The sequence below is a fragment of the Coloeus monedula genome, assembly GCF_965178545.1.
Source record: "Coloeus monedula genome assembly, chromosome: 15".
In the NCBI taxonomy this organism is placed as follows: domain Eukaryota; kingdom Metazoa; phylum Chordata; class Aves; order Passeriformes; family Corvidae; genus Coloeus; species Coloeus monedula.
The window spans coordinates 18,308,952-18,335,007 of NC_138795.1; the positions used below are offsets into that span (position 1 = coordinate 18,308,952).

Consider the following 26,056-nt stretch of genomic DNA (forward strand, 5'->3'; position numbering starts at 1 on the left):
AAATTCAACCAAACCTTCAGCTGGTCTCTCTAATCAACAACAGCTCTTTTCCACCATTTTCTGTAAAACTGCAAAGAGAACCCAAAGAGATGGGTGTCATGTTTTCCTTTGAAAAGTCTACCAGTAGATGTCAAATTCATTTTGCTTCAGAAAATGAATAGATTTTAGTACCTAGTTCAGAAACTTTCTGAAACAAATCACTGTCTTTTAATGTAAAATAGGGATATGCAGCTATTTCAGGCCATAATGTGTCTTAAACTTAGTCCTGCATTTTGTCTGACATAAATCTAGTGGGCCTGTTCTTTGTATCTGTGCTTTGGACCTGTTCTTGCTATGTTAATTAGGGTAAATATTTCACTTGACATCTCTTTTGAATGTAGCAATTTAAATCTGTGCACTTCTGCTAGCAGTGGAACTCTTAAGAATAGATTCGATGGCAGAACAAAACATTTGTGTGTTCTCAGTGTGGGACTTTGGAGGCGCTCTGTGTGTTCATAGAAGATGAGATTGGCAGATTGTAACATCAGAAAAGAGTTTGTGACTCATTAAAAATCTGGTTTTAACTGTGGTCAGTGTTACACAGCATTGTGACAGTTGGGCATCTTGATAAAGAAGGGGCTTTTGCCTAATAATTCCCAGTTGATGCTTGAGGCTCAGTGAGATCCTGGATCCCAGCGGGCAGGCTGTGTGTGCCAGGAGGGCACGGTGGGCACAGCCCCACAGTGACAGCACACGAGTGCTCTGGGGTGTGGGAGCTGAGTGAAGTGAAATGAGTAAGAGTTACATGTATTGGTTTCTGCTTTCTGCTGCTGTTCAGTTTTATGAAGGCCATGTGAAATTCAGTGTGCAGTGGAGGACTGTATGAAGAGTTTCTTAATGCTTTAAAAAAATAACAGTAGTTCCTTTGATTTGTCAGGACTATTTGAAGCCTAAAGTGGGCTGTCATGAGATAAAGTGGAAAATTTAAAAGGTCGTCATCTCCTGGTTTGAAAGATTTTTTTCATGCTTGGCCAAGGGGTGTATGTTACTCATGAAAATGAAGTTATTCAGCATCTCAGATTCAGGGGAGTTTTGTGGAAAGCAAAATTGCAGGTCCTTTGAAATCAGGAACAGACTTAGCAGTGACTTTTCATGGGACCGATGATGCAGTGGTTGGAATGTGAATAAGAAAAGTTTGGTTGCTATTTTAAATTCAGTTCAAATTCATTATCTAAGTGGTTTCTGTGTATGGACCTTTACTCAACAGCAATCCCATTTTTAAGTCAGGCCCCCTGAGCAGGAGACGAGGTCTGGGCAAGGGGCTAACCTTGTGCAGTGTCCCACCTGCTTTGTGTCCTGAGAGGTCTGTGCTGGCAGCTCAGCAGGTTTGTTGTGGTACTTATTCATCCTCCAAGCTCCTGAATGAGTTGCCCAGTGCTTTGGAGAAGTATTGACTGAGTTAGGAAATCAGATACTGCAGCACAGAGTCCTGATCAGTGGGCCACACCCCAATCCTGACATGTTTCGGGGGTGGCGAGTGCATTTCAGACATAAATCCAACCCTACTGTGATCTAAAAGGATCACAGGGGTTGTCAAGCTGCTTTTGGGGTCTTCATAGGGGATGTCTGTGTGTCCCCAGTCCCCTGATAATGGGCTCTGAGCACCTGGTCTGGAGGCACAGATTATGGAAAGGATTAAATAGGAAAGATGTCCTTGCAGGAAAGTGTCTGCATAATCTCTGCTCACACTTTCCCTGCTCTGTCTGTACTTCTGTGGAGTCCTGTCTGTGCTGAGCTGAATTCTCTATTGTTACATGTGAGGGAAGAGTCAAAGAATCATTATTTTAACCTTTTACTGCTGCTTAGTAAAGCAGTGCTTGAAGACAACCATCTTTTGGGATTGTGTGCTCAGGAGGAAAAGGATTCTGTGCCCACAAGTAGCAAAATACTTTCTCCTGCTTGTACATTCTGTTGAATTTTGGTTTTATAGACCCACACAGAATGGTTTGGGTTGGAAGGGACCTTAAAGCCCATCTTTCTCCCCCCTGCTATGGGCAGGGACACCTTCCACCATCCCAGGCTGCTCCAAGCCCCAATGCCCAGCCTGGCCTTGGGCACTGCCAGGGATCCAGGGGCAGCCCCAGCTGCTCTGGGCACCCTGTGCCAGGGCCTGCCCACCCCACAGGGCACAATTTCTCTCCAATATTCTGTCTAACTGTGCCCTCTGGCAGTGAAGCCATTCCCCCTTGTCCTGGCACTCGAAATTCCTGATGCAGAGGAACTTTCTTGTAGCCCCTTCAGACGATGGAAGGGGTTCTGAGGTCTCCACACAACCTTCCCCTCTCCAGGCTGAACATTCCCAGCTCTCCCAGCCTGGCTCCATAGGGGATCTGCTCCAGTCCCTCTAGCAACTCCATGGCCTCCTCTGGACTTGCTCCAACAGTTCCATGTCCTTATGTTGGAGGCACCAGAGCTGTGATCCCTGCTCCAGGTGGGATCTCAGGAGAGCAGAGTGCAGGGGACAATCCCCTCCCTGGGCCTACCCACTCTGCTTTTGCTGCTCTGTTGTGCTGATTGTCCTTCCAAGGCAGAAGGAAGGTCCAACAGCCAGAGCAGAGCAGGAAAGGCCCAAAACCTTGGAGATATTTTGGTGTATCTGTGTGCACTCACCTGTAACCAGTGCCTTTACCAATGACAGTGTTCTTGAAACTCTGGATTGTCAATGTCTCGCAGGGCTGGTTTGGTTGTTCTCTGTGCCCCGACTGACTGGCTGCCTTCATTTCTTTGTAGAGCAAGGCTTAGATCACATAGCAGAAAACATCCTTTCGTATCTCGATGCCAGATCCCTGTGTGCAGCAGAGCTGGTGTGCAAGGAATGGCAGAGAGTCATCTCGGAGGGAATGCTATGGAAAAAGCTCATTGAGAGAATGGTACGCACAGACCCGCTCTGGAAGGGGCTCTCAGAGAGGAGGGGTTGGTAAGTACCTGAACTCACCTTGTGCACTGCTCTCCTTGCAAATTCCCTCAGAATGAGCTCTGCCCAAAGCAAGTTTATAGTGAGTGGGTATTGCTGAGCTCCTGGTCTCTGCTGGGACTGGGGGCCAGAGCTGTCAGCTCCCCTTTCTGCTCTGGCTTTGTCCCCTTTTGTGCTCCCATGTCTGTCACCGTTTTTTCTTGCTTCAGCGTGTGCAAATTTGGAATTTCAGGTTTGCAGGGAGAACTAACAGTTCCATCAAGTCTCAAAAAACATCTGCAGGGCTTTTTCTCAAGTGAAATATTTCCAATTCAACTTTTTTTTTCTTTTTTTCCTCCCTTAAAATGTAAAGTAGCAGCTTGGGCTGCAGAAGGCTCTCGAAGAGAAACCGTTGCTTTTTGTGGCAGTGGAGTTTTCCTGTCCTTCCCAAGGTTCTGGAGGGCTGTTCTGCTTCAGAAACCTGTTTCCCTGTGCTCTCTAGTGGTGTGCCTGAGCAAAGGCACGTACGGAGCAAGGGGATGGCACCCTGCTGCCTGGAGAAGTTGTGGAGCAGGGAATCAGAACTGGAAAACACGGTTATCTTTTTAACCTTGGACAGCTTAAATATTTGTCAAATCGCAAAGTCACAAGGGTTGTAATAGTGATACTAAAAATTCTTCCAAGTGTTTCTGAGAATATGTGCTCAGAGTTTGTTCTGGGCAGGCTTTGCATTCCTGTGAAGTTTGGATTCTTTGTGGTACTCTGAAAACTGTGTTTTTTCTTCTTTCTAGGGATCAGTACCTGTTTAAAAACAGACCAACAGATGGGCCCCCCAATTCATTTTACAGGTCCTTATACCCAAAGATAATCCAGGATATAGAGGTAGGTGTTCTGATCTGTCCTATCTGCAGGACAGATAATGGTGCTGATTTTGGAGTTCCACAGGTGGTGATTGTTGGAGCAGTGAATCTGTGTCACTGCTGCTCTTGGGATGATGTAAAAAACACCCTCAGCAACTCCCTGCCACAGGAGGTGCAGTGGTTTAGGTGTTAACACCATCCTTTTTGCATTTGAAGAGTTTTGGAACTCTTCTGAGACTCTGGATTTTAATACAATAGCAGGTTTAGGACACAGTACTCCAAGATAATTCCATGTATTGCTGAATGTTCAAGGTATTGGCCACACTCACTTGGAAGGTGATCTGAGGTTGATCCCTTAAACACCAATTATTTAAAATGTGACTTACTACTTCTAAAGCAGTGACTGACTGTTGTAAATACAGCTTTGGTCCCCATATGGGGTTTTTCCTCTCTCCAGTGGTTTGATGGGAACAATAATCAGTCCTATGATGATGAACCCACAGGGGCATCACTGGTAAAGAAGCTTCAGATGTAAAATTTTGCTTATCTTGTTTTGAGGTTTACAGAGCTGAGCTTGCTTGGTGGTTTTGAAATATTTCTGATAAATCAGGATCATCCCAGTGTTCTGCCAGCAGGAGAAAATGTGTCTTGATGTGTTTGCTGTACCCACCACAAAGCTCTGAAGTTACACCACAGACTGTCATGGATTTATTTCAGGATGGGAAATTATTGGTCTGAAATTCATTAGTGGGGAAATGTGTTCTGATGTTGAAGACAGATGTGAACTAATGGAATCACTGCAGAATGGCTAATGGCAATTTGTGTTGCATGGCACTCAGGAAACAAAATTATCCCGAACTCTGAACCCAGCTGTAAAATGGTTCTGCTGGCAGCCATAATGTACTTTCCAAATACCTTTTAATAAAGCTTGCTACATCATTTATAGACATTTAAAGATAAAGAACTGAGCATGAAATGCACCCTAGGCAAAATATGACCAAACTTGATATTCACCTGTGAGCTGAATGATCCGCTTTGTTGTTTGAGGGAAGATGTATTTTCCCTGTAGGGAAGGAGAGTGATACTGTGGTGATAAGAAGCCTGTAGGATTAAGAGCTTTTAGGGTGATATTTTCTTGCTTTCTGCACAATTCTGGTCTAGTTCTGTAAAGAAAATGGGCAAAAAGCAGCATGAAAACCTTTGCATAGAACACTAGAACAGTTTGGTGTTACTGTAACTCACACTTTGTGTTCCTTTTCTGAATCTCATTTGCGTAAGTGGAACATTTGTGTAGACATTGTTGTAACTAAAGATGGAAGGACTCCTTGAAGGTGTTCTGAGGGCTTTCTAAGGCTTTTTGAATTATCCCAATCTGCTCTTTAATGCTTTGATTCTTTACTTGCTGTAGATTTGCTTTCCAGTGCACAGAAACAGAGCTTCTGAATTGAATACTTCTTGCTAGGATGAAACAAGAAGGAAAAAACCAAAGCCCTTGTGCTTCTCTCATCCCCAATATCAATAATAAATATTAAAAAATTGTCAGTCTTTGAATAGCTGAGAGTGGGAAAAGAGTAGGTCATTAAAAATGTAGTAATGAGCATGTTTCTTAAAAAGAAATCCTAATTTTCATTACATTAACAATAAATTTATTAAACCTCAAATTAAGAGACAAATTTGCACCGTGCAGCCTGATAGCAAGAGCTCATCCATTCAAAATGGATACAGAACACATTGGTGCTTGCAAGTCAAGAGACCCAGACTTTCAAACCTCCTTTGAACCTTAAGTTTCTCTGAGTTTTAGCTCATGGCTGTTTATTTTCCATTCAGTGAGGCTCAGGTGGCTGCTTGTGGGGCTGTAGGATGTGCAGTCAGGGCTTGTGGGGTGGAGCTGGAGTCAGGGCTGTGGGGTGGAGTTGGAGCCCAACCTCAGGCATTAAAAACCACCCTGAGGTATGAGCCTGGGAATGAGCACACGGTAAACTGGGAGCTGTTGCCGTGGTTTCTGCCCATTCCAGGCTGCCTGGCAATCCAGCTGCTGCTGCCTGTGCTTCCTTGTGCTTTCCACCTCATGCCTGTGTCCTTAAGGCTGTTAAATATTCCTGGCCATGCCGGGAGCTCCGGGGTGGCTCAGGTGGAGCAGGGAAGCAGAATCAGGGTTGTGAGGGAAAATTCCCTGTAGTTCTCTACCTTCCCTTCCATGCTTGGCTACAGACCATGAACAGCAGCTTGAGGCCTCAGTGGCTGTCAGTCCCTTGGGGTAGAATTGAGGGTGGTGGCATGACCTTCCCACCATCCACGGCCCACGCGCACTTGGGAAGGGCAGGAAACCTGGGATCAGCCAGCACCTGTTGGCTCTGGGCTCCTGCCTCTGCACTTCCCTGGGGCAGGAGGAAGGGGAGCTTCTCTTTGCCCAAATCCAGGAAAGAAATGCATCTCTTTCCAGAGTGGAGAAATGTGTGTTTGAAAAGCAGTTGTTAATTCCGGAGTCACCAGTGCTCCGTTGGCACGGGCAGCGCATTTCCTGCTCCCGGTTCCTCGGAGCTGCTGGGCTGGAGGGAAGGCAGGAGAGCAGGACAGGGGGATTGTGCCACAGCAGGTGTTTCCCTGCTTACATATTCCCTCCAAGTCCTCTGAAATATTGCTGTTTGCAGAGGGGTTGGTGTTTGTGCTAATAGTCAAGGGCCCAATAATTCTTCCACTTCCAAAAGTCTATTAGAATTTTTCAAATAAATCACCCTTTAAAGTGCTTTTCACAAATTGGTTCCCTAAAGGGCTGTCAAAAGAAGCTTTTAACACTGTTTAAAATGTAGAGAGTGAGTACCAATAACAGCCAAACTTAGCTTTAAGATTAACTTTTTCCTCCTCTTCCTGTTTTGAAGCCTGAAGTTGCTCTCTACAGTTTTGTACTTTCCCCATTCTCCCATGTTTCACAGCAATGTGCAGAAGCTCTTAAATAAGACTTTCATCTTAGCTGTGATGAAGAATATTTTGTCTCTGAATACCAAAATATTTTTTCTTCAAATATTTGCCTGGATCTTTAATAAGATCTTCCTGTTTCTTTCAGAGGTCAGAGTTCAGGGAGCCATATTAGCATTTATAGAATTATATACCTGTTGTTAAAAACAAATCCAAAGGATTTGATTTTTTTAATACAGTAAAATATATTTGATGTAGCACAAAAATCTTGTCAGTTGGTATTTTACCACAAAGATTAACCAAATTCTGCTAGATTGTTTCCAAGGGTGAGAGTTAGGAATTTACTGCAGCTGGTGCTAAATTGGGTTGTGGGCAGAGATAAACTCAAAGCAGAATGTGCTCTCCGACTGTCAGAATTTGAAAAATAATCCCAAACCTGAATTAACAATTGGAAGGAAAAATGAGGAATGATAAACAGCAAATTTGAATTCTTTCCCTTGGGCTCTACTTGTGGGTCAAAAGTTCATGCAACCACAGAGTGGTGGTAGCTGAAGGTAACACAGGCAGGGATTTGGCAGAGGGAGCTTCCCTTGCCTCTCCAGAAATGTTGTGGTGCCAGTGTGTGTTTATTTCATGCCAAACACATTTTAGGAACATAATGTCACTTCTGAAGTCACTGGATTTGAAAATAAGAGGACATTCAGAGATCTGAAACCAAATTCTTGGAAAGAGATGGTTACTCCCTACCTCCACTGGGAAGCCAAATATTTAATTAGATTTAGTTTCACAAGAGGTGGTCCAGTTCCTCCAAACGTCTCCAAGTCACATGTTGAACTGCCAGGGTTCTTTAGGAGCTTTTTTAAAGGGAAAACCTTTTTGGATTTGGATTTGGGGGGGGTTATCCTAGAAAACTGGACTTGGTTTGAGAGCTTGTTTGTGGAGAGCCCCTGGCTGGAGCGGGGGGGTCCTGTGTGGGGTCGGCTGTTCCACAGGCACAGTGCCAGGCTGGGAAGTTTAATCCTGCTGATTCCAGAGTCCCAAGTCCCTGGAATTTTTCCATATTATTTGTGAAGCTCGGCCAACTATTGTGTTGTCCCCTCAGGATTAGCACAGGTGTCTATTTCTGGTGATGAGTTGAGAAGACTTTATTTCATAAATGTTCCCCTTATCTTTGAGGCACATGGTGAGTGCCCTCAGCTTGTTTCCATGGCGACTTGGGTCCACCTAATTAAGATGAGAATTAAAATGTGGTTTTTCTGAAGACTTGAGGAAAATGTGGTGCCAGGCCATCAGATAAACACTCTGTGTTCTTCTGATTTCTGAAGAAGTTCAGGTTTTAGGACTGGAACTGAAATTTTAAAGCCTTGGAACAGTTTGAAAAGGGGAAAAAGTCAGTTCTTGCCCTAAGTCCCTGCCTGCATTGGGAGATGATTGTTTATGAAAGTTGCAGGGTATAATTTCTGAGGGAAATGGGTTTGTTTAGTACTGCTCTAATTATGATGCTGGAGAAATTCTATGTGCATGTGTGGGGAGAATCTGGTCAGCATTATATGCCTTGAAATTTTTTCAGCCAGCCTTTGAGATCTCTATTCCACAGGCACTTTCCAAAAAGCATTTCTTAAAAATGAAGCTCGCCAAGGAAAGGGGAGGCTTTGGAGCAGGAGGGACCAAGTTCTTGTGGTGCATGGCACAGATTTCAGCTCTCTCCTCTGAACTCCCCTTTCAGCTGCCCCAACCACGGGGTGGGGCCCTGGCTTGGCTCCTTTGGTTGCCTTTGCCCACATTACTCCTGCTTTTTAACACAAATGGGCTGGAGAGCAGCCCCTGGAAAGGGACCTGGGGGTGCTGGTCCATGGCCAGTTGGATGTGAGTCAGCAGTGCCCTGGAGCCAGGAGGGACATCCCTGTCCTGGGGACATCAGGCTGGGCCAGGGAGGGATTGTCCCGCTCTGCTCTGGGCTGGGGCAGCCTCACCTCCAGTGCTGGGGCACTTTGGGTGCCACAACAGCAGAGAGATCCCAAGCTGCTCCAGAGTGTCCAAAGGAGGGAGCCGGGGCTGGGGAAGGGTCTGGAGGGGCCACCCGAGGAGCGGCTGAGGGCACTGGGCTGGTGCAGCTGCAGCAGAGGAGCTGAGGGCAGAGCTCCCCGGGGCTGCAGCTCCTGCCCAGGGCAGCGCAGGGACAGCTCCGAGCTCTGCTCCTGGGCCAGGGACAGCACCCAGGGAGCGGCTGGAGCTGGGCCAGGGCAGGCTCAGGCTGGAGAGCAGGGAAAGGTTCTGCCCCAGAGGGTGCCGGGCACTGCCCAGGCTCCCCAGGGAATGGGCACGGCCCCGAGGCTGCCAGAGCTGCCGGGGGTGCACAGGGTGGGGTTGCTGGGGTGTCTGTGCAGGGCCAGGAGCTGGACTGATGATCCATTTGGGTCCCTTCTAACTGAGGATGCTCAGTGACTGTGTGAACTTTGTACTTTCCATGGTGTTGTGCATAAACCGAGTTACTGTCTCCAGTGAAACTAAAAAGGTACAATAATTTTGGTTTTCAGCAGCATTATTGTGGTCAGGTGAGGTATACAGTCAGATGCATGTGTCACTAAAGTGCCTCAGAGGACCCCCAGCTCTTTTCGTTGTTACTGGCTTGTATTTTTAAGATTCCCTCTCCAGGTCTGGCAGTTACAGCAGTTACTTCTCCATTGCCTTGGTGTAAGCAGGAATGCATTTAAGGTCTGTATGCATTGATGTTGCACCTGTAACATAAAAGCTTGACATTTTAGTCTTAAGTGTGGTGGAAATCAGTGGAAATTAAGATCTTCTGAGAGAAAACCAGGCAGAGCCATCAGGGTGTGTTACTGTGATCGTGGCAGCTGCAGGGATGGAAAAGATGCTGCCCTGGAATCCCTTTGGGCTCCTCTGCTTTGAGGCTGTGTTTGCAGAGGGGCTTGGTGCCCAGGACAGACCTTTCAGGGAAGAGCAGCTTGGTCCTTCTGCATCCTCCTGTTCCAGGACTCCTCAGTGGGAATTGAGTGGATTCTTTACTCGTTACCTGGGCAAGCAGAACAGCTCATGTCAGCTCAGGCTGGCCAGCACAGCCTCCAGAGACAGAAGCACAGGGACGAGGTGCAGCTGCACTTGGGGTCATCCCTGTCTCATGCCCTTCCTCAGTGGTGTGTTGTGCCTCCCTCAGCACATCAGGCATTCCCAGCACCCTGGGCAGTGAGACAGTCCCAATGCTGTTGACAGTCCCTGAGTGACTGTTCTTTGGGTCTGAGAGTGCAGTTCATGTTGCCTTTTTTATCTGGTTCGCCTAAGGTGTCTAACAGCATTTTGACACTTGGAGAACCCAACTGCCTTTTCCTCAGGCTTGGTTGCACGGTCAGTATTACACTGTCAGCTTTCTCCCAGAGTCACTTCTATATCCTTGCTTGTCAGTGGGCTTTGATGCAGTTTCTCCAAGCCTGCTCTTCCTCTGTAAGGCATCAGCATATTCCACTGCCCAGACTGATCTCACTCAGCACAGCAAGGTCGATCTGTGCTTTTAAAATGGGGCTTTAGAAGGGGATCAGCAAAGCTGCAGCGAGGGACAGAGCACAGGGATGGTTGTACCTGGTGGCCTTTGGGCAGCTCCGTACTTAGAGCATCAGTCCCATGCAGAGAGGGGTCACACTCCTCAGTTTGTATTGTCACATCTGGATCTTACCTAAGCAGCTGCAAACATCAGGAACTTTTGGTCTTGAATTCTGCTGAGAAACTTGCTAGGAAAAGCTTCTGTTTCCTTTTGGTCTAGAGTAGTTTGGATTTCTGGACTTTGCTGTTTATGCTTTGCTGAGTCCAGCCAGAAAGCCACTTCTCTGCAGAGTCCTGGGGAGCAGCCCGAGCCCTCGAGGAAATTAACATCTCACAGCCTTTCTTCTTCAGGCTGATGCAGACACTATGAAAACTCTTTGCCCCTCACTGTCTCTCAGCAGTTTGGAGCCCCAGCAGTGAATTCCAGAGTCAAGCCAGGATCTGGGGAATCCTTCTTCAAGAGCTTGATGCTGCTTTTTCCTCCTAATAGACTTCAGAGTGTCCAAGAGAGGAAAGACCTTGAGGGTGCAGAGAACCTCGTGCCATGGCCAATCTGTCGTTTTGTCTTTGCTTATCAAACCCTCTTAACTTCATCATGAATGAATTATTAAGCCCTCTCTACCCTGGTGACCCAAGTTCATTTATTTGTGCCTTCCCTCTGCCACAGTCAGGAGGGATTTTCCTTTTTCCCTTTGAAGAAAGCATGAGAAGAACAAAGGGTTGGATTTTCATGGCCTAATGCGTCAGGAGAAATCCCCTACATACGTAACAAATGTGGATGTTCCTTTTGCTTTTCCCTGCCCCCCTTGTCCTGTAGGAGAATTGTGTATTCAGAGGGAACAGAAACTCCTTGGTTTATGGGATTAAGATAAACCCACTTACTCTGCAATAACATTCACAAGGATAAAAATGCAATTGTTAGCCAAGGAGCTGAACATAGTGTACATTACCCAATGGGAAAAAAACCCCTGTTCCTAGTAGATTATCCTTAACACTTCCAATGTATAGTTAGTGTTCCAGCTGTTAATCCAGATGAATTGCATTTTTTTCACTGTGCATCTTTGCACCAGTGAATGTATTCTGGCATGGTCAAGGCTTGGCTATACCTCTACATCTTGGACTATTTTCTATTTGTACTTTTCTCACGAAATGCTTTCTTTTCCTTCAGTTCATTTGTGCACCACTTCAGCTGCCAAATGGCTCTCCTGCTGTGGCAAATGCTTTGGCAAACGCTCGGTATTTATCCCTTGTATGTCCAGATTTTGTTGGTTGTGCAGCATTTGTGAGCTCCTCGCTGCTGTTGCTCTGGTGAGCTTTTAGGAGAGTGTGAGAAACTGGGGGTGTGAACTCGGGAGACTGTTCTACTTTTAACTGGGAAACCTGAGTTCAGAGGCAGAGGAGACTTTTGAAGGGATCTGTAGAAAATGCAGTAGTGGGTGTTGGATATATTGGTGTTGGTGTGGAACCACAGATACACAAATAAACTGTGGGATTCTTCAGCCCTCACCCCCTGGTGCTTGTAAGGGTCCATAAGCACAGTGATCTCACCCCTCATACCTGCTGTCCTCCCTGCTCGGTGTATCCAGTTAGGATATCTCCTGGCAGGAGGGTGCAGATGAAGACTTTCTCTCACTGCACCATGGAGCAACAACCAGAAATGCCCTACAGCAGAAGCTTTCGTGTGGTTGCCAGTTCTGCATTAACCGTGTTCCTCTCGGAGGGTCCTCCAGTTGCCCACCCACTCAGTCTGTTCAGTCATCTCAAATGTTATTTCTCTGGATGTGCACATCTGGTTTCACTCTGCTGCCCAGGGAAGTGCTGCTGTACATTCTGTGTGTCGTGGCTGCTTTCCCAGTATCCCAGGAATTAAGGCAGCGTGAGGGGATTTTACAAGTTCTCCAAAAACAGGCACTGTTTTCCCACAGTAGCCACAGCACATAATGGCTACATGGAATGACATCTACTCACAGAAGTGAAGTGTGCACCTGTATGTGACTTACTGCCCTCACAGAGATACACACGAGACTTGAGTTGCCTTTATCTGAAGCCAGCATTTTCTTGTGGGGAGCAGCTGAAGTAGCTTCCTATAGTGAACCTGTGAGAATTGAGCCAGCTCGTGTCCCGAGTGCCTGGTGAGCACACTTCCGCTGCGGGCTGCTCTGTGTGGGAAGCTGTGACCAGCAGCATTTGTGATTTGTGGGGTTCCCAAGGTGTTCTGGAGCTGTTGGGAGTGGCTGTCGCAGGAAGCTGAAGTGTGGAAGTGCTCCTGGGGAGTTGGAGCACTCCTGGCTCCTCTGGCACATGCTTGGTGCAACTGCTTAGTGCAGAGCTGTCCAAAAACAGGGCTTTGGGGAAGCTCTCCCTTAAGACTGTTCAGAACATAAATAGTTTCTAAAACTACTGAAATTGGCCAACTGGGATCTCTGATGCTTTATCTCCTCTGTCTCCAGTGTTACTGTTGCACATTTAAATCTGCTGCCTTCAGATCTGTAATTATACGGGCTCCTGCTGTTAATGCCTGCAGTCCTCTCCTGTTTCTGAGGGTCAGAGCAGTTGATGAGCTGCAGTCCTGCTCTCCTAGCCCAGATGAGATAAAGCTTGGGAATTGCCTGTCCTTTCCCCTTCAAGCCTGCATTCCATGCTGAGCAAGGAGGGTGATGAGCTGGGCTGTTGCCTCCAAGGCTGACCCAGAGCAGTGTCAGGTTTGAGCCCAGGTCCCAGTGTGACAATCAGCAGGGCACTGGCTGGCCAGGACAGCTTATCCCAAACCAATGCCCTCACTGTCCTGATTCCATTGGCTTCCCCACCAGATTGGAAGGGAATGAGAGGGGATGAGTGACCTGTCAGCTGCTCCTCTAGAAGGATCTCTTAGCATTTATGATTTAGACGAATTCCTGGGGCACATCAGGTTTGTATTAGGACTGGGTATAATTCTATCCAAATTTCATAATGGGAGACAATTGAAGGAGCACACATGTGGAAAACAAAGTGGAAAGACAGTTTTCCCTTGAAGCAGACATGTTTTCCTAGAATTGGGATGTCACAGTCACACTCCACTTCTGTCTTTATTGAGGGTTCAGTCAATTTTAGTCTTGGAGGAGCTGCAGAGGTGCCTGCTACTGCTTTGGAAGTTAGGATTATATAATAAATATGCTTTTCCAAGCAAATTGATGGTCTGTCAGCTTCTGCCCAGGTTACCATGCAGTGTTTGGGAAGAATCTCAGGGAAACAGCTGAACAGATGGCCTGTTCTGGTGCCTGTACTGGAAGGTGAAAGCATCCCAGTCTGCCCAGGTGCTGCAGGTGTTGGCCTGGGGTTCTGGGCACAGATTCTCTTATGGTTGAGTTAGGATCTTCCTGCCCAAACCTCTACATTTCTTTGAACCCAGCATCGGTTTTCCAACAAGGAATAAAGCTGATTAAGACCTGAAAATCATGCTGGTTCTGCTGTGAAATAGTTTGCAGCTTTTTAAGGCATGTCAGGTCTCTTTCCTTAAAAATATCTCTCAGAATCAAAATGTTGAGAATTACCCTTCCACAGATTTTAACTGGGGGGAGGAAAGCAGGTTTGGGTTATTTGAAACCTTATAGTTCCTGTGAGCTTTATTTTATCAAGGTTTTAAGTACTTTCAGGAGGGTTTCATATCTCAAACCCCTTTCCAAGGTGTATAACTACAATTTATGGGTGATATGGCTGGGTAGGGGAAGGGAAGGCCCAGGAAATCCCTTCCACCCACGTGTTGGACTCAGCAGTTCTGTAATGTTGGTCACTCAGGTGAGGCTGGACATGTGAGCTCCTGGTTTCATCTTTGCTGCTTTTGTTGGTTGGTTGCATAAATATGGGGGGAACCAAAGGGTTCTGGAATGTATCTCTGTAATGGCTCCTTGGGAAATTCTCATTAGGGTTGGTTGACCATGATTTCTTCCATAAACACAGCCTTTGTCATGACAAATTACACAAGTGCTAATTCTAATTCGTTGTGGTTTGTGTGTATTTATTGGGAGCAGGAGAAGATATTTGTTGTATATCCTTCAAATTCAAGGATGGTGTGTGCAAAAGTGGGAAGCTGGTGGGGTGTGGGACAGTCCTGCTCCAGCCTCAGGCCCAACTCCTGTTTTTGCCCTCTGGTCAGACTATAGAATCCAACTGGAGGTGTGGGAGGCACAACTTGCAAAGGATCCAGTGCCGCTCCGAGAACAGCAAAGGGGTCTACTGTTTACAGTATGATGATGAGAAGATCATCAGTGGCCTACGAGATAACTCCATTAAGGTGAGCACTTCTCTTTGTCCTTTCCCTGCAGGTGAGTGGGCTCTGCCCTGGGGAGCTGCCTGTGCTTCCTTGATGTCTCTTGATGGGACCCTGTGTGTGTGTGTGGTTGGTGAGGGTGGGATGTCTGAGCCTGGCAAAGTCTCACCTGTACTGTGCTCTGGAAGCTTGGGGCACTGCCAGGGGATCCCTTCCACTGACTGCAAAGATGTGCCTTGAAATCAGTGTTCCCACAGGAGGGGGGAGGTCTCTGTGCTGCTGTCTCTGGCTGTGGCTGTTCGATTGCCAGGAGTTTGCTTCCATGCTCATCCTCCCTGGCACTCCTTTGGCCAGACAGGATTTGATCTCCTCATGAGGGCTGGTTATTTTACTGTTCTCTCAAAAACTTATATCAAAACTTCCTTAAGCTAAAGGGAAGGACAAGGCCCACTGATGGGACAGACTCACGACTCATGGAAGTCCCTGGTTTTCCTCCCTTCTTTGTAGCTGTGACGATGTTCAAGTCTTGGATCCATGTTCTTGATGTTGCTAAACCATTTACCCTTCTTGTTTCTAACAGATTTGGGACAAAACAAGCTTGGAATGTTTGAAAGTATTAACGGGACATACTGGCTCAGTTCTTTGTCTGCAATACGATGAAAGAGTTATTGTAACTGGATCTTCAGATTCTACAGTGAGGTGAATGTTCTTGCACAGAAATAATTTGAGTATCAGGGCTGGGAATATTTTCAATAATCTCTAAATATCAGAAAACATCCCTAAGATAAAGGTGATATTTGTATTCCAGAAGCAAGATATTCATATTTGGCAAAGCATCATACTAAATAAATTTAATTTCCAAATCTATTTTGTTCTTTTAGCATTAGGAATTTTGAAGGAATATGACCTAAGGGATTCAAGGCATATCCTGAAGTTTTGGAGTGGCTGATGGCCAACTATACAATAATTTATTTAGTTAGGGTTTCCCTCTGACATCTTGTAGTTGTGACTGTTACTGAGAGGGTGTTCAGTACCCAGGAGCACTGCCTGACTGCAGTTCTGCTGGCACTGAGGACACTTCCAGCACCATCTTCCTGCCTTCCCCAAGCCCTGCCAGGGCTTAGCCAGCCAGAGCTCTCCCTTAGAGACCAGAGCAGGCTTGTGCATGTTCATACCCTGCAGAGCCATCAGCTTCCCTCGGGATAACGCTGTTCTCTCCCGCAGAGTCTGGGATGTAAATACAGGTGAAGTTCTGAACACGCTGATCCACCACAACGAGGCTGTGCTCCATTTGAGGTTCAGCAATGGGCTGATGGTGACGTGCTCCAAGGACAGGTCCATCGCCGTGTGGGACATGGCCTCCCCCACGGACATCACCCTGCGCCGCGTCCTGGTGGGACACCGGGCTGCGGTCAACGTGGTGGACTTCGATGACAAGTACATCGTGTCAGCCTCGGGGGACAGGACCATCAAGGCAAGTGGCACAGCTCTGCTCCAGAGCCGTGTGGCTCCCAAGGAAAGATTTGGAGCAGCTGAGGGGTTCAGGAGCAGTTCTGGCCTTGCGCCTTTCTGGTGTCTCTCAGTGAGCAGCGTCCTCTCACTGGCTGCTGGTGACTTTGGGCACACAGCTGCACTGGAATATTTTCATGGCTTCTGTTGTACAGCTGCAGAAAAGCAAAGCCCATTTGCTGTTTGAACTCTTAGTCTCGAGATCAGTTGCTCTGTTAAATGTGGCACATCCTGTGCCTTTTTGCAGTGGTATTTTTAATTTCACTTGGCAGTTCTGTCCAGACGTGAAATTCCTCAGCAGTGCCTTTCCTCACCACGCCTTCCCAGCAGCTCAGCCAGGCTGTGCCATGTCTGAAGGATTCAGAGGCTGGATTTGAAGGCTGTTACATACCAGAAGATTTGAGTTACCCAGAGTGCACTAATATAACAAAGGCATTTCCACCCTGCCCTCTGTGAACCAGAGCTGCCTTAGCCTGGGCCAAGAAGTTCTTGGCAGTTCCATGTCCAAATCTCTGCCAGAGATCCTGCTGCACTCTGTGTTGGAAAATGAGCCACTTGATATTCTGCATTACGACTTCAATTACAGTTCATTAAAAATGGGCAAAGTTGATTGAATCCTTTAATGTTAAGACCAAGCTTAAAGGCCACGTTCGGACCTTCTCTTACTAAAAGCTTCCTAGTAATTCCTTTGGTAAAAAACGTGAGAGTTTTGCATTTGATAACTCCGTTCTTAAAAATGATTCTTAACTTACCAAGTGTAATCAAATTTTTGAAATCCTTTGGAGCAGTCTCTGGCACCTGAAAATATTTTTTATACAGCCCCCAGCTCTTCTCGGTGCCACAGCAGTGCCTGTGGCTCTGTCACTGCTGGGTCCCCACTGGGGCCCAGGCCCTGCTCTCTGCTTCTAAAGATGCGCTGTGGGTTTTCACTGCTCTGTCCAGCAGAGCTCAGCCTCAGGCCTTTCTGTCTGTGAATTCATAGTGGCTTCTCCTGCACTGCAGAAGCCTTGTTTGGTGCAGCTCTCAGGGGTTTGTCCCGTGTCCCCAGGTGTGGAGCACCAGCACGTGCGAGTTTGTGCGGACCCTGAACGGGCACAAGCGCGGCATCGCCTGCCTGCAGTACCGGGACCGGCTCGTGGTCAGTGGCTCCTCGGACAACACCATCAGGTGGGTGCCACGAGCTGCTGGCCCTGTGTAACGGGGGCCTTCTCACCTGAGAACAGGATTTCCCTGCACTTGGATGCTGGTAAAACTTCCTTGGCGTGGCTTGCCGTTGGAGCAGATGGTTTAGGAATGGGGCTCACCTCAGTGTGGGAGTAAACATTTCACTACCCCGTGAAAGAGTGGGACACTCAGGTTTCAAAGTGAACAAAGCCTCTTATCTGCTGCTATATCACTGTGTCTTCTGCTGGGAGAGATGGGGAAGACATTGATCTCTGGCTTTCTTGTTTTCTGAACTTCTAATCAGTGGTTTACAGAGAATAGAAAAAACTTGTTAGAATTTCCCAGAATAATGCTGAGCTTTACTTGCATGTGCTTTTGAATGTTTGCATTAATTTTGGTACATGTACTGCAGCTGCTCTGAATGACACACCTTTTTAAGCAAATTACATACCTCCCACAGCAAACCAGGCAGGAGATGCTTAACCCTGGGTGTGGGAATCAGCCTTTCTCCTGTGTTCTCCCCAGGCTCTGGGACATTGAATGTGGTGCCTGTTTAAGAGTATTAGAAGGCCACGAAGAGCTGGTTCGGTGCATCAGGTTCGACAACAAGAGGATTGTTAGTGGAGCCTACGATGGGTAGGTTTGAAAGCAGTTCTGAAAAATTTTGCTTTTCTCTTGCGGGGCTCTCAGGAGTCTTCAGACCATTTCTGTGGGGCTGAGGGCAGGACCCCCTTCCATGAGCACCTCTGGCTTGCTCAGTGTCTGCAGTGCATTGTGAATTCATGGCAGTTAATCCACATCCAGATTCTCCATTTCTTCCTCTGCCTGGAGAGTTAGTGAAAACAATTGTGGAACTGGGTTTGTCTGTAGCCTTTTATTTGGGGTCAGTGTCTGCCTGGGGTTGGTGGGCCCAGCTTCATTCCCACATTCCAGAGGGGTTTGTGAGTGCTTTTTCAGCTTGTCTGTCACAGCCATCACAGAGCCATCACTGGAATGGCTGCTGCAAAGAAACACAAAACTACCTGGCTTTTACAAGCTCGAGCATTAGTATTTCTCCCAATGTGCTTGATCCTGGGCAACTAGCTATAGGGAAAACCTGGCAAGCTTTCCAGGGCTTTGGATGTTATTTTCTATGCTTTCATAATGATTTTCTTATCTTACTTTCAGCAAAATTAAAGTTTGGGACTTGCAAGCTGCTCTTGACCCTCGTGCTCCAGCAAGTACATTATGCTTGCGTACGTTAGTGGTAAGTAAAAGTTAATTAATTGGGGGTTGTCTGGGGTGTTTAGTGCATTATTGTGGGATAGGTGGGAATGCCAGGATGGTTTATGAAGTCCATAGTGCTTAAGAATGAAGAAAACTGTATTGTCATATCCTGAATGATTTGCATCTGACCTTAAATGAAAGATCAAATTTTTCTGGTTTGAGATTCTCAGATACTCTTAAAAGAAAAAGAAATCATCATGATACTTTATCAAATCACTCTGGGTATTGGTGTGTTTCCCTAGTATCTCTGTAGGGCTGGTTTTAAATTTCCTCTTATTGAAAAGGGGGCAAGAATCTTGTGAGCCTTTCCCAAAGTTTTCTGGTAACCTTCACTTTGGAAGGAAGAGCTGGGAAGGGGGAGGAGGGGAGGCTGAGTCCAGCAGATTGCCACAGGAGCTCTCAGCCCTTCAGAGGACTGTCATTTAAGGCTTAAGTTGCTTAAGTTATATTTTTCTTTGTAATGAGGGGCTTGGCTTGTGACAGCAGACTTAATTAAAAATAGATGGGGGAAAGAATTCCTTGTTCTTTTCACCCAAATGTGTGTGGAATTTTACTTCAGGAGTCAGTTTGACAAGCCTGTAGCAACTCAGAGTCCTTGACTGTAGGTGATGCATGTGCTTGGTCTTTCCAACACCTGGGGAAGTGCTTATGTGGCTGGAAATGCTTCTCCTTTTTCTTTCTCTTCACTTGTCTTGATAGAGAGATAAGATTTAACTATTCTTCTGTTTAGTTTCAGTGAAAAAGTTGTTTCTGTATTCTGTGGGTATCCTGTAGCTCAGGTTGGATTTTGGGATCGCTCTGCCAGCTTGGGTTAGTTCTCCAATACAGGCAGAGTCCTCACTTTAAATTTAATGAGAATGGGTAAGCAGGACTAAGGGGAGAGCCTTTTCTGGGCTTCTTGGTGCCACTTTGAGATCTGTTGGAAGAGCTGCTGGAGCATGTACTCCCCTTCTTAGGGCAGTGTTTGAACTCCTGGCTGGTGTGTGAGCCCTGAGGATCCTCTCAGCAGGGTGGAGCTGTGATGTGCTCTTTTGGGGCTGCACAAAAGCAGAATCCAGCAGAGAATTCTGCAGGAGAAGGAGCCCTGGCAGAGCATCAGTGCCAGCCAGGGGCAGAAATTGCTGCTCCTTGGTGGACGGGCAGCTTCTGTCTGGAATAATCTCAGCCTGTGGCTGGGCTGGCCCCACCAAGGGAGGTTCAGGGTACAGCACTGGATTTGAGAGCCATGTGTTTTCTGTGAAGAATTCTCATACAAAAGCAGCTTTCCTTAAATCTGTGTGTAATTATGAAGGTTTTTTAGTCAGCACAGCAGAGTTTGAACACACTTTGTGTGTCCAGATAGCTGTGCAATACCAATGCTCTGCAGTGTTTCCCTCTTGCCTTGCTGACTGCTTGCCTCTTGCCCACAGGAACATTCAGGACGTGTCTTTAGGCTCCAGTTTGATGAATTTCAGATCATTAGTAGTTCCCATGATGATACAATTCTGATTTGGGATTTCTTAAATGTGCCACCGAGTGCCCAGAACGAGACCCGCTCTCCATCTAGAACATACACCTACATCTCCAGATAACAGTCTGCACTTTACTGCCCTCAGAAGGTAAGGCTCCCTCGTTTGTTGGATCTGGGAAATGTCTGAAATGTTCCCTCTGCCTGCAGCTTGGCTTAGTTAAACAAGCTGAGGTTCTCCTTAAGAAAATAAAACCTTTTTATGCCACTCCTTTCCCTATCTAGTCTTTGTGTGGTCATGCTCCAGCATGTCCTGTTGGCTTACCCCCTTCTGTAATCCCTCCTGGTTATAACTGGGTGTTCAGGCATGTTAGAGAGCTCTCATGTATTCACAGCATTCCTGGGAATCGAGGAGGCTTGGTGTATGGCACAGGCATTCCAGCTGTGCCATGAAATTGGAGCTGTGTGGAGCTCTCCGTATACGTGCTGGCTGTGGGGAGCTGTGGAAGGAGCAGTGCAGGGCCTCTGCAGGGATCTGAGCCTTGGGCAGCAGCACAAGAAGCACAAGTGGCAGGGGAAGCTCTCAGAGCTCACCAGCACAGCTCAGAGCTGAATGAAGCAGAGCCCAGGAACTCACTGTAGTTGGGTTCCCTGTCCCAGTCACTGCAGTCACTGCTCAGAGCCCTTTGTTGGGAGTGTAGATTCTTTTCCTCTCTATTGCTGCCAACAATTGCACTTCAAAATACACCTGTGAGTGCTGGGACTCAGAAACACAGGCACTGCCCTTCCAAAGCACAGCAGGCTCTGCCAGTGCTTCCAAGGAACTGGAGACACCACAACAAGAGGAGCTGGGAGTGACATAGCCCCAACAGGAAGGATTTATTTTATTTGAAGTAGATAATGAATACTTTGCTTAGCAAACATGGTGTGGAAAGCCTTCCTGTAAGAAGGGATTCTCATTATCTCTCTGGATACATTTGTCCCTGCTGTGGCAATATGCTCCTCAGGTTTCTGCACTCCTGCAGGATCTCTGCATCTGGCTAGGAAATCCCTTCCCCTGTGCAGACACACTTTGAGGTGCTCCTGCTTAAAGAAGAGTTTTCTTTCACCTCAGGAAGTGTTGGCTGCCTTCCCTGCTACTGAACTCCTTTTAAAAACGCCAGGGCAGTGCCCTCTCTGGATCTGACACTTGAGTCTGTTGGCATACAGCTTTGCAGGGAAGCTCTGAGCCAGCAGTTGGCCATTGCCAGGCTGAGCTGCCTCTCAGCATTCCTGTAATCAGGCCCTGGAATAAGGAAGAACTGATGCTGTGAACATGAGCCATGTGCAGAATCCCACTTAAACCTTCCCCTCCCAGCAGGTTTTAAGAGCACTGCTGCAGGGGTGGCTTAGTGAAACTCAGGGACTGGCTTGTCCTTCCTGGGGCGGGACAGGGACAGCTGGGAAGGCTGAACTGCTGAGGATGCTGGTACAGGGTGGGAGTGGCTATAAACAACTCCATAGGACATAATTCCTAAACTCCCCAAGGAGCCAGGGCCTCCAGCACTGCCTGCCTTGTGTGTTTGATCCCAGAGGATGTAAATGCATCTGTGTGGAAAGCTGGATGCTGTCACTGACACATCCCCAGGGACTGTGTCCTGCTCCTGGCATTGGCTTTGTGCCACTGGATCCAGACCTAAATGAGCTGCTTGCTGTGGGGCCTCCAAGGCTTGTTGAACCTGAATGATTTTCCCTCTCAATGGAAAACTTGTTTTCCTCCTTTCTGTGAGGAATTCTATTTTTTATTTTTCTTGCCTTTTCAGGCAGGTAGAACAGGCTGCATTTTGTCAACAGTCTCCATCTACCTTCCAGTCCTGCATCAGTGCTTGGTTCTGTTGACTAAAATGATAATTTGAGATGGACAAATTCTGTTTTTAAATTACAGATTGGGCAGGCTTCTTTTATTAGTTTTGATTCATATAAAAGCCACACATAGTGTGTTTTAAGGGCAAAAGAGACACAGAATCATACACTGTCCTGAGCTGGAAGGGACCCACAAGGACCATTGATCCAGCTCCTGGCCCTGCACAGACACCCCAGCAACCCCACCCTGTGCACCCCTGGCAGCTCTGGCAGCCTCGGGGCCGTGCCCATTCCCTGGGGAGCCTGGGCAGTGCCCGGCACCCTCTGGGGCAGAACCTTTCCCTGCTCTCCAGCCTGAGCCTGCCCTGGCCCAGCTCCAGCCACTCCCTCAGGTCAAGAACTCGGCACCTTGCTGGTGCCTCACGTGGCCCTCCCGGCTCTGTCTTTGGGATTTGCCAGGGCAGTGTGAGATGCCTTTGGCAGGGGGTTCTGCTGCTCACATCCTGCACACTTGGCACTTCTGCACAGCTCAGTCTGCCTGGCCCGGGAGGCACAGCTGGGACCACGCAGCCCCTCATCCTGGGAGCTGTTGGTGTTGGTAATGACATTCCCTGAACAGCTATTTCCTCTACTGCAGAGATGCTGTGATGTCACTTTTTGACAGGTTTGTCTGACTTCAGAATCCAAAAACCCTAAATCTATATAAAATTTTGGTCAAACAGCTAATATTTCATCATGACATTTAATGAAACAGTTTTATAAGCTTTCAAACATCACAGTCTTGTGAATTTTGAAGCAGCCCTGCACACGTTTTTACAGGCTTTGCAATGTGAGGCTCTTCAAAGTGGATCATTTTTGACAGTCCTGGCAGTTGGCTGTGAGAGTTTTATTGCTTTCTGTTGAATTCCTGTTGTTTATTGTAACATGATAAAAATTGTTCCCATATGATAGTCTAATATTCTGGTATTAAGCATTAGCCCTTGGGCTGAGGGAAGGGAAGCTGAGGGGAAGTGCCTAAGGATGTTTTAACCTTTCATGGGAATTTCATATCAGAAGAGGGAAGTTCTCCCTAGTCCATAAAGATGGTTTTGGGAAGTGGCAGGTAAAACCAAAGCTCAGATTTAATTACAGTCAGACCTTACACTGCCTCCAAGCTGATAATGGAGCTATCGGGCTGGAAAAGGTCATGGGAGTATCAAAGTATTTGAGGTTTTTGTGTGTTTTCCTAAAAGCTGCTCATGTATTAAAGCAGCTGAACTTGCCTCCTGTGCAGAACTCTTGCTTTGCAGTGTGAGGAATAAAGGACAGTCCCCATGGTCGCTGTTTCAGTGAACAGCACTGGGGTTTGGGGGGCTGAGCTGGAGGGTCCCTGGCTGTGCCCACCAGGGCTGTGCCTCTGCCTCTGTGGAACTGCCTGTGGGTCACTGCCAAGGCCCAGGAGAGCCTGGCTCTTGCTGCTGTTCAGCTCAGAGCACACCCCAGAGCCCCTGGGGGCAGCTCCCCTGCAGGAGGGGCTGCAGTGGGGAGTTCTGGCCAGCAGCCCTCCCTGTGCTGCACGAGTGTCACCTCCTGCACGTGCTCTGCCCTTCCCTCTCAGCCTGGATGCAAAGGCTGCTGTGGGCCTGAGCACCTCTGGATGCTGTTTGCTCTGTGCCTCCCCTCAGTTCACTTGTCTTTTGTCTTTTTCAGGGTTCCACAGTCTTGAACTACTGGATTTTTGGCTACTACATGCCTGAAGATGATTGACAGCTAAAGTCAGAATTGGTTCTAGATGCTGTGTAGATGCAAAGCAGCACAATTCTATATCTAAATTTCTTAATCTTTCCTGCTCTCAGTGGTCGTCTTTGAATTTGCTACAAATTCACTGACTTGGAGTAGATGAATTTCAGAAGCCTATCCTTCCCTGCTGTGAGAAATCCAAAGCTTCACATGTAAATTGTCCGTAGAAACTGAACTCTGATGGCTTGTTTTTCAGATATAAATCGGAAGTCAAGAAAGGACTTGGCGTAATTTATATTGCTTTGCACTTTTGTCTGACTTTAAAGAAAAAAAAAAAACATTCTCCAATGAAATTTGGGTGCCAAACACATGCCCAGAATGTACAGAGCTTTGCTTTCCAGTCACCACTGTCCTTTAGGTGTTCCCCATGGCAGGTTCAGAGCCCGTTCTGTTCCATAGGTGTACGTTGGACTCTTAGAAATATTTCTGAATTGCTCAGTAATATTTTTGGATTACAGTTTACTTGTTTCTGCACCAATAATTTCTTTTAAATTAAAGATTCCCTGCAATTCAGGCTAGGTTATCTGAGCTAGTTGTATAGCACTGTCTTTTCCTTTGCCCTGTGCTCTGTACTCGCCGTCCTGCGCTTCCTGATGTTTGCTGTAGTCCCCCCCTCCTTCCCTGTGTGCTTCCCTCATCTCGGATACTGTGTAAGCATGTAGATACCTTGTACATACAGCAGAGCCTCTGGTGCCAGGCTCGGGATGTCCTGACACTTCACACTAACACTCAGCGTGGTGGCACTTGGCAGCAGGACATCCTGACCCCTGGCACTGGTGGTGACATGATTACCTAGACATTGTCTCGCAAAAGGAGGTTTTCAGTATTCATTAGTTGGGTTTGTTTTTGTTTTTGTTTTTTTTTTTTGTTTTGTTTTGTTTTTGGTTTTTTTTTTTAATGGGAACTACATATTTTAAAATGTAATTTCTAAACTTTTTAAAAATTAAAAACTGTTTAATTTATGTTCTGTATCTTATATTTTTGTGCCGCGGGATTTGCAGCTGTGTGTCTCTAACACCAGTGGGGCCTCGCAGCCCCCGCTGATGTCCTCGGTAGCATTAGTGTGGCTGCTCAGTGGAGAAGAACCATGGGCCAAAGTTCCATTTATTTATGTTTGGTTTGTGACACTTCCTGACGGTGGAGAGGAGCTCCTTCCAGTCACCGCTCTGCTTCCTGTGCCCGTGCTGGGTTCCCGGGAGGATCGGCTGCCGTGTCCTGGCTCCTCCAGGCTTTTGTTAGGGAGCCTCCATAGCTGCTTCTTCAGTTCTCACAGTGTCCCCTTCCCTTTGTGTGGTCACACACCCCCCCTGCGCTGTCCTTGGGTCAGGAGGAGGCGTGGAGCAAAGCAAAGTGAGTTTCCCATCGGCACCGGCCCCGTGGCTTTTCTGTCCCCGTGCCCTGGGCGGGCGCGGCTGGCGCGGGCCGTGCTGCGCTTGCCCGGCTCTGTGTCCGTCCTGTGCTGTTCTGTGCTGCCAGCAGTGTTGGCTCTCTCGGGTTGTTGCCTTTCCCTGCGCGGTGCCGAGGGACAGCGGGGGAGCTCCAGGTGTCACCAGCCCAGCCCCTCCCCGGGGGCACTGCAGGGCTCCCCTCCCGCCCTTCCCGGGGAGCCCAGCTCCCATCCCCGTGTTACTCCAGCTATTTATTCATCGAGATGAGCGAATGTGGTGAAGTCCAGAAGAGTAAACTCGCTCCTGAGCGTCCATGAGGTCACTTTTTGGTAAGCTTGACAGTAGTTCGTGCAAGTGTCTTACTTTACCCTTCTCATCTAATAGCTTTAATATTAAACTGTTTAATAAAGAGACATCTGTCGCAGCCCTGAAGAAAAAGGTTCTTTGTTTCTGAAGAGCGGAGTCCTTTTTTTTAAAAATGCATGTGTAAGATTTAAATTCCTGTTTTTCCTTGGGAGATAATGGTATTTGAACATGCAGTCTAAACTTCTTTGTGCTTTGTGTAACATAGCAGTGGACTTTTGTGATTGGCACCCAAGGAACTCGACTCCTGGGATTCATGGTAGTGATCCTGGCTGCACTCTGGACTTTGTTTTGCTAACCATAATTGAGCAACTGTACATTACTGCGATATTAATGTTTCAAAGCACTGGGATAGTCTAATTCTAACTTGTAATTATGTTTGCCAATTATCTGTTTGGAAAGTTGGTGTATGAACAGCTTCTTGAAACTGTTAAATTGTACAGATATCGTTCATGATCTAAAGCTTTGTACTGTGGAATGTGCTTAATAAAAAAAAGTTTGAACTTAATTTGTCACATGAACGGATGAGTGATGTCACCTCAGCAGAGCTCGGTGTCGGGGTGGGTTAAGGATGGGCTGGAGCAGCCTGGGCTGATGGGAGGGGTCTCTGCCCTTCCAGCCCAGCCCCTGCTCTTACACGGGTGGTGGCAGCTGCTGCTCCACCCTTCCCTTTCTTGGGGCAGACTCTGGGAGGAGCAGTGAGAGCTGGAGCTGAGCTCACTCACCCATCACAGAGGTCTGAACCCCACTGTCTCTGCAGGAACATCACAAGGATCTTCTCTTCCTTTA

General features: G+C 47.2%; 1 protein-coding gene across 3 annotated transcripts in view; it reads left to right on the forward strand.

Annotated features, from left to right (window-relative positions):
* Positions 1-25,775, forward strand: part of FBXW11 (F-box and WD repeat domain containing 11) — a 66,949-nt gene extending 41,174 nt beyond the window's left edge. For all 3 annotated transcript variants that reach the window (XM_082291340.1, XM_082291341.1, XM_082291342.1), the window contains 10 exons: positions 2,770-2,956; positions 3,724-3,814; positions 14,396-14,533; positions 15,090-15,208; positions 15,734-15,983; positions 17,067-17,185; positions 17,708-17,818; positions 18,350-18,428; positions 19,858-20,046; positions 23,427-25,775. In XM_082291340.1, coding sequence (XP_082147466.1) covers positions 2,770-2,956; positions 3,724-3,814; positions 14,396-14,533; positions 15,090-15,208; positions 15,734-15,983; positions 17,067-17,185; positions 17,708-17,818; positions 18,350-18,428; positions 19,858-20,019 — 1,256 coding nt within the window. In that variant the 3' untranslated portion in view covers positions 20,020-20,046; positions 23,427-25,775. The remainder of the gene's footprint in view (positions 1-2,769; positions 2,957-3,723; positions 3,815-14,395; positions 14,534-15,089; positions 15,209-15,733; positions 15,984-17,066; positions 17,186-17,707; positions 17,819-18,349; positions 18,429-19,857; positions 20,047-23,426) is intronic.
* The last annotated feature ends 281 nt before the right edge of the window (positions 25,776-26,056 follow it).